Here is a 7,438-nt window from a genome sequence, read left to right on the forward strand (position 1 = left end):
CGCGGCATAGCTGCGGGAGCAAATCTGGCAGATCTACTTCCATACAAACTAAATCTCAGCACCCTCCGCAGATTTCAGATGGTGCCTTTCCTTGTCCCAGAAGAGGAACCCATGTAGCTCCTGTACTGGGGTGATAGGCTGGCAGTAAGTAGTCACGCAGTAGGGAAGGCTTCGGACGCTGCCGCCTTTGGATAATGTGTGAAACGATCCCATGGTCTCCTGGGTGGCCTTCAAAGCTCTGCAGGCTCACTCTTTCTTTAACTCAGCTGGCAGTAACTTGTGCTTCTGAAGCAGGAGGCTCAAAGCGGTGTAACAAAGCCTTGTGGGCAGGTTTAGCTGCTAGCCAGGAGCACGTGGCTGTAAGCTAACGACTACTTCACATGATGGAAACCTCACACACAACCTGCACTGTGCTCGTCTTTACGGGGCAAAACCGTACCGGACTCTTCGCACCCCCTGCCCCCCGTCTGCACCTAATGGTTGCCAAATTATGCCTAGGACGGTGACCTACCTGCAATTGGACTGTCTTGTCGAGGGGGCTCCTTTCTCCAGAGCGGGACAAAAACCTTGATGTACGTGTGCCCCCTTTCTCGAAACCAATCCACTGCCAGCTGGATCCCCCAGCAGGAGAATACTTCTTTGTTTCCATGACTATAAAGAAAGAGGAGGAGGATGGTGAGGCAAAGCTTTCAAGAAGCTTAGAGTTCTCTTTCTCTGAGAAAATTAAAAGGCAAAACAGCTTTTGTGTCATTCAGCAGTTTCCAAGAAAACAACCTGACAGGGTGTCCTGGCTGGACAGTTCCAAACACCTCCTCCAGCAGAACCAGAAACTTATCTGAAGCAGTCTGGATACTTAAAAACAGGGGTATCCTATCCCCCATTTCTGTGACCTGCCTGCCACCCAGGCTAGTTGCTTCTATCTGTATCTGGATGGACTTGGGTTCTGAAGTACCAGCAAGAGGCTGTGTCAGACCCTTCCTGTGCCTTGTCTGATAGTGGTTTGAAGGTGAGTTTCTTCCAGCAGGAGCAGAAAACCATGGGGTTCTCCTATGAGAAACAATATATGGGAACTTTCTTCCGTGGGAACAGTGACATCAGGGATTTTAATGTCGGAAGCGGCTGCAAGCATGATCGCAGGTCATTCCGCTCCTGACCTCTTTGGAAACAGGAGCCAAACTCTGGGGGATGGAAAAATGTAAGGGGCAGGATGGGAAATGTGGAGAACCTAACACAGGACACCAAAAAAGGGACAAGACCTCAGGGAAGATGGCCACAGACACCTCAGGCCCATCTTTATCTTGCCCTCATTGGTGGATTTTGCCTTCACTGACACGGAGAGGTAGGAAAGCCCCGGGACAGGCGCTATAGAGGATGCAGGCAAGGCAGGTTCTGGAGAATTACCAATATTCAGAGCAAGACACAGCAAACAACCTCAAGTAAAACAATTAGGGTTGATATCCTTCCTGAGTTTTGTGCTACGCTCCTCCACCACCACCACCACCATTGGAAGTTCTTCCTGCTTGTCATTCTCTTATCTAGAATTTGACTACAGTACACATGTCAAGGCAGGTAATTTGTTAACTACCCCTGCACAAGGAAACAAAAATGAACTCTACACAACATCCTAAAACAGACAAACGCCCTCACAGTATCTACAGAAACCTTATCCTTGCACTTTGAGCTTTCTGGATAATATCACCACAGTCTCGCTCTGGCTTTCAGCTCTGCAAAACATGCTTGTACCTGACTTTCTCAGTTACTTCACCTACCTGCAGTGACAGACCAGTCAAGGATGATACCGCAGTCTTAAAATGCCTCTCTCCCCACTGTCCCCCAGGAATTCAAGTCTAGGTTCTGCAGACACCAGCCTCATTCATAATCAAAGCTTCATCATACAATTCATAAGTTTCTGTGTCGGAATGGTGACCACAAACGGAAAATAGTGCAGTTTGGAGGAATAAGCCTGGTTGTTTATTAATAGCTATCCAGGCAATAGGAAGACTTAAAAAAAAAAAACCACCAGTAATAAACTGTCTGGAGTGCTTGACCCATCTAATCTCTGTTCTAGAGCAACTGTTCTGTTTGGTTTTAAAGGATGGGATCTACCCAGGATAGGTATAAAGTTACCTGGACAGATAAACTGGAAGTGCATGTGAGTTTTTCAAATAGCTGCCTTTAAAAGGAAGCCTAGGTACATCCTTAATGTCACGACTCAAACAAAGTGCAACAACAGCCTGCTTTAACACTGACTACTCACACATATACCCTTGTCAGCTTTAGGAAAGTAATTCTAGATCTAGAATTCTAGTAATTCTAGTAATTCTAATCCCCAGTGCAGAAGGTAAAGCACTCAAGCACAAGTGATTCAGCCAAAAGGACAAGCGGGAAGAGGCACCTGGAATTGTTTCTCAGTGTTATCACTCCATCCTGTCGCTGCTACATTGCTGCAGCCAACCCCGGGGCACGTGTATCTAACGTAGTACGTACGCACGTGGTGTGCTGCAGCACAACACCCCATCTGCCGTGCCACAGAGCGGGGGCTTTAAAACTCGGCCTTCTCCCTCACGGTGAGTTTGTGTTGCCTGACAACTCCCATCAGCCACCCTTCCCACGCACCCCCCTAGCCCCTGGACCGTAACTGACCTGCCGTAACTCAGCCCCACCGCGCTCCGTCCTGCCAGCAACAGCGTACATCGCACTCGGCTCACGGGTCAGCGGGGCCCTGGTCTCAGAAACCAAAGCAGCCATTTGTCCTGGCTCTGGCTCCAGCAATTAATCCCTGCCTAGCACGCGGCGTTTCCTTTACAAAGGGTGCAATTCCAAGCCCTTTGAGAAGAAGTCTACTCAAAACAACTCCTTGGGAAAACTGTGAACGGCCCCGTCTCCACCTGCTCGTGACAGAGCACCAGCCACAGCTTTGGCAGGAGGGACAGAGCCTAAGGCAGGACTCAGCTGGCCTGGGAAAAGGCCTCTGTACCAACCACAGCCTAAAAACTAGGCGTAAGTGCAAGCACTAGACTAATGCTTGACACCGTTTCGGTGTGCAGCTAATAGGGTTACGACAGTTTTAACACAACTGACTCTATTTTTTCCCACTAGCCTTGCTAAACCATCCTCCCGCTTCCCATGGCAGGGCTTCAGGTGCCTAAGTTTCTCCTTACAACCGATGGAAACGCAAGGTGTACTGAGACATCTGACTCGTGGGACTGGCTGAGGGAAAGCTTACTTTCCATTTGGCTGACTGGAGACTACCACATCACTCACTTGCTTCATTACCCTGGAGCATACGCGTCCTTTTCAAAACCTTGTGCTCTGCAATGGGCCCTCAACTCCAATGCTGAAACGCTACAGAAACACCAGTCCCAAGACAGAAAGACAAATGCTTGAGATACTTCTCTCCACACAGGCAACAACCTCTCCAAGCTCCAACTTTTTTGACAGCTTCAGCCCTAAACTGCTGCTTCTCCTGCACTTTCATGGTTGCTGGTGTTGATGATGTTTTCACAGCAAGGAGACCTAACACCCCTTTTCCCTGACTATGCTGCAAACAGCCCTTCTCCGCCTGACAGCAGCAAACCAGAAAAGTTAAAACAGGCATGCCGAAAGCACTCATCAACCCCATCGCATTAGCCAAAGTAAATGTCATTCAGCACCACTTCGGAAAGGCATGCAGGAGAGGAAAGCAGCTCCTTCTGCGGCAGTTCAGTATGAACTAACAAGCTCAATGGCCTTCTCCATCATGCCAAGTGGTCTTGAAAACAGAGCTTGGGGATGTCTGAGAGGAGCTGTAAAACCCTTGCCCTTCTGAAACTCAAAAGTATTTCACATTCCCCTGATTCCTTCTTAGTGAAAGATGAGGAATCCATGGCAGAACACCAGCCTTCAATAATCTCGCAAGCAAACTCCTCTCACCCTCACATTTTGGAAATGATTCTACAAAAATAATTACATGTTACATGCCAGCAGCACAGGTGGCTTCTTGGAAAACCATTCAGGTGGGCACGTGATCTAGGAAAGCAATACAACGTGCTAGCTCAAGCCATCTGCTGCACGTACCTGTAATGACGTTTGTTGTAAATAACTTCTGCTAGCAAGCTCCCGTGGTGGGCTGGGGCAGTGGGATTGTCTCGGAGCTTTCCCAGAGTACTCCAAGCTCAAAACGCACACTACCTCTTCAGCCACCAGCCTACCCTGAGCCTCCTGCTCAGTGGCAAGGGTGCATCCTCTGCAGTCTTGGAAACAATGCTGTTCTCTGCCTTGCCCACTTCTGCTTGCTCTAAAAAAGCCCTGGTAAATGGACGAGGACAAGCTGTGCTGGGAGAATGGAGCACACAGCTGGTCAGGGGTAGCGTTGCGCCACGGAAGGGTTGGTGCTTGGCTCGGCCACTCTGCCTGAACGGAAGCGCATTTCTTATGCAGAGAGGAGGAAGGGCACCCCGAGGATGGCCTAGCGTGAAAATGCAAATGGGGGCAGGAGATCCTGACTCCTGGCTACCGAGCTCATGGCCCATCCAAGGCTCAGCATTTTGCTCTGTTGCGTATCTCTTGCTCCTCCTGAGCTGCGCTGACGGAGGAACCCCTCGGGTCTGGGTGGGATTTCTCCCTTCATCCAGAAGATGGCATAATTTGCTTAGTCTCCAGTTGCTCTGCTGTGCTTTGCCCTCTGGATGTCCCCTTTGCCCTCTAACCAGAGGGGGCTTGGTCTCCTCTCACCTCAGGCCGCAGCTAACGGAAGGAGGAAGCCTTCCTCCGCTCCGTCACAACCTGCGAGGACGGGCTCAGTCACGCTGAGCGGGGAGGGAAGTTAACAGGGAGAAGCGGCGGAGAGCCAGTGTATCCTGGCCTCTCGGCTGCCAGGGCCTCTGGCTGCGCATATGGCTCAGGAAAACAGGCCAACCCACTGCTGCCTTTGCACTTCCCACCCTCACGGCCGTGCCAGGCTCCCCATCAGTACGAGTGCTTTCACAGCAGCAGGACACTGCTTAGGAAATGTAATTGGCCAGGATGGGTTGCTCTGACATTTCCCAGAAACAGAATTAATTAAGGCAGAAATGAGACTATTTAGTACAAAAGTCAACTATTGATTTCCTGATATTTCCATGAAAACGAAGCCAAACCAAAAAACAACAAAAATATACAAGCCAAGAACATTGCTGGGGTTTAGCTGCAAGTCAAAACAGTACAACTGTGATGTGGGGAACCACAGCCACCCATCTTTATTTTCCCTCTCCTTCTCAGATCAGTTGGGCAGTTCTGTCTATCTGGTCAGCAGTTTTTCCTGGAAACACCTCAGCATATCGATTTAGAAATCCTAGGTGCCCATTGAAAAGGCGGGGAAATATCAGTGGTAAACGGCAAGGGGGACTGAGCGAGAGCTGCTGAATCACACTGCCATGAACAGCAGCGGTGAGCTAGCTGCTAGCTTATACAAGGTCAAAACGCAGAGCGAGCCAGCGAGCATTTGGCGTGCGTGTTTATGGGCATAGAGACAGCAGGTCCCTAGAGCGTGTGCCACAGCCAAACAACAGGAATAAGCGGTGGCTCATACGTTATACCTCAACGCGCCTCTCACCTGGAGACAAAAATCCCATGTTTCAACAAGCCATCAGCTTTAAACGCAAAAGCTTCAGAGGAAAAGAGATCCCCTTTAGGGAAGAGAGCTTACCTCATGGCAACATTGCTGCCATCGATCACGATGGGTCTCAAGTGATCGGGAGAATCACTTTCGTCTTCTCCAAGCCACTTCAACCCTGGTGAGGTGCTACATGACCCACGGGCAACGAGTTTTAGTGGGGAAGGCTGAGCCTGGCTCTCCAGAGCTTGAGGTTTGCTCCCCATCCGAATCAGCTCTTTCAGCACATCGTCCTCCAGGGCCTCTTGGCCCAGGTTCTCCAGCACTTTGCAGATGTCCAGCTTAGCATAGCCCAGCTTGCAGAAGAAATCCAGCTTGCTCTGGTGCAGCTCCGTCCCTGCCACGGAAGCTTTTCCGGAGCCTGGTGCTGCTGGCTTGCTAGAAAGCGAGCTGGCCAGTGCCATCTTTGCAGGCGTTTACGTGCCTTTAAACCCAGTGCTCCCGTCTTCCCAGCCGCCTCCAGCAGGCATCAGCTTTAGCTGGGGGAAAGATGAGAAACAACAAAAGGCAAGCGTTAAGGAAGAACATGCGATCTTGGCTAATTTGCCCAGCGCACAGCAAAGAGACTGTCTGATCAGCTGCCTTCCCTCTGCAGAGGCTGCCCGATCTTCTCTCCGAGTTAAAGTATTTTCCTGCTCCCCTCTTATTTATAAAAGCACTGGAGTGTCCCGTGCAACGTTTGTCACTCTCCAGGCGTTAGGTCAGACAGGTGTCATCCCCCTTCATGAGCTACGCGAGCCTGCCAGTGCACAGACATGCTGTATGCCTACGTTTGTTCTTCAGACTTATCTCACAGGAAATTATATAAAGGACAGTGCAACCGGGGATTTTCAATTCACTCGGTGTGGTTTGTGAGCCACAGATAAAAATCTGTCAAACGTTGTTGGATGAGCTCTGATGCCATGGCAACTTAACAAATACAGCAAATTTCATCAAGTGATTTAAGGAAACGCATTGTTTGCAAAGCGGGAACTCTGAACTTTTCTTTATAGTTTTGTCTTTCCTAGTGTGTGCCCGTCTGTGTATACACAGACATACCTTACGAAATTCTGTCACTCATCTCTTCCGCTGATGCCCGACTTACTCTTTTCCTGTTATTTGCTATTTCAGCGAGGACATTAAGCAGCAGCTTGTTTTTTGGAAGCCGTCGGGGCAGTGGTTGGAAGCAGGCAATCTGACAAGCAAGTCTCAATTTCACTTGTATTTGTTGTCAAGAGAAACTGATAATTCAGAAATGAGTGTGCAGAAATAGCGGAAAGCTACTTCAAACTTCTCCAGAACTGCACTATTTACACTCCTGGTCTACCCAGTAAATGAACGTCACAGGCAGAAACACCGGCATGCCCAGAGCTGCTTCAGCCCAACAAGCGTGACAGGAGTAGGACATACACCATGACTACTCATCCATCAAGCCACACACCTTCGGTCACTGATGGTGTGCTTGGGCTGAAGCATCTCTCACCACATCTCTGCAATTATTGGTGCTACCTGGATAAACGCTGTGACTGGTTCATCTACCCACACAGAGGACGTAAGGGCGGCCCTCTTCCCTTCACTAATTGTGGCCAGCAAATGACACAGAATTAACTGACCAAACAACTATCCCCACAACAAACCCACAGCTGTAAACACGTTGCACCCGCCGGCTCCCCTTCTCTGCCCGCCACCGGCCCGCTGGTCACTCCCTGCCCAGCAGTGGGTCACTCCAGGAACTCAGAAGCCAAAACCATCTGGAGGAAGGCATGGAGATGCTGGAGACAGGGAGACGGGAGAAGAGTGTGAGTGCAGCTCCTCCCCAAGGCATTA

The 7,438-nt window shown here is 49.9% G+C and overlaps 1 protein-coding gene across 1 annotated transcript in view; it reads right to left on the bottom strand.

The window, feature by feature from the left end:
- The window catches only part of ZC3H12D (zinc finger CCCH-type containing 12D), a 10,576-nt gene extending 4,540 nt beyond the window's left edge, over positions 1-6,036 (bottom strand). Inside the window, exons 1-2 of the mRNA XM_010146758.1 lie at positions 5,666-6,036; positions 512-651 (exon numbers count right to left, since the gene is read on the bottom strand). Coding sequence (XP_010145060.1) covers positions 512-651; positions 5,666-6,036 — 511 coding nt within the window. The remainder of the gene's footprint in view (positions 1-511; positions 652-5,665) is intronic.
- Positions 6,037-7,438: the final 1,402 nt, after the last annotated feature.

The sequence above is a fragment of the Eurypyga helias genome, unplaced genomic scaffold (genome assembly GCF_000690775.1).
Source record: "Eurypyga helias isolate BGI_N326 unplaced genomic scaffold, ASM69077v1 scaffold17142, whole genome shotgun sequence".
Taxonomy (NCBI): domain Eukaryota; kingdom Metazoa; phylum Chordata; class Aves; order Eurypygiformes; family Eurypygidae; genus Eurypyga; species Eurypyga helias.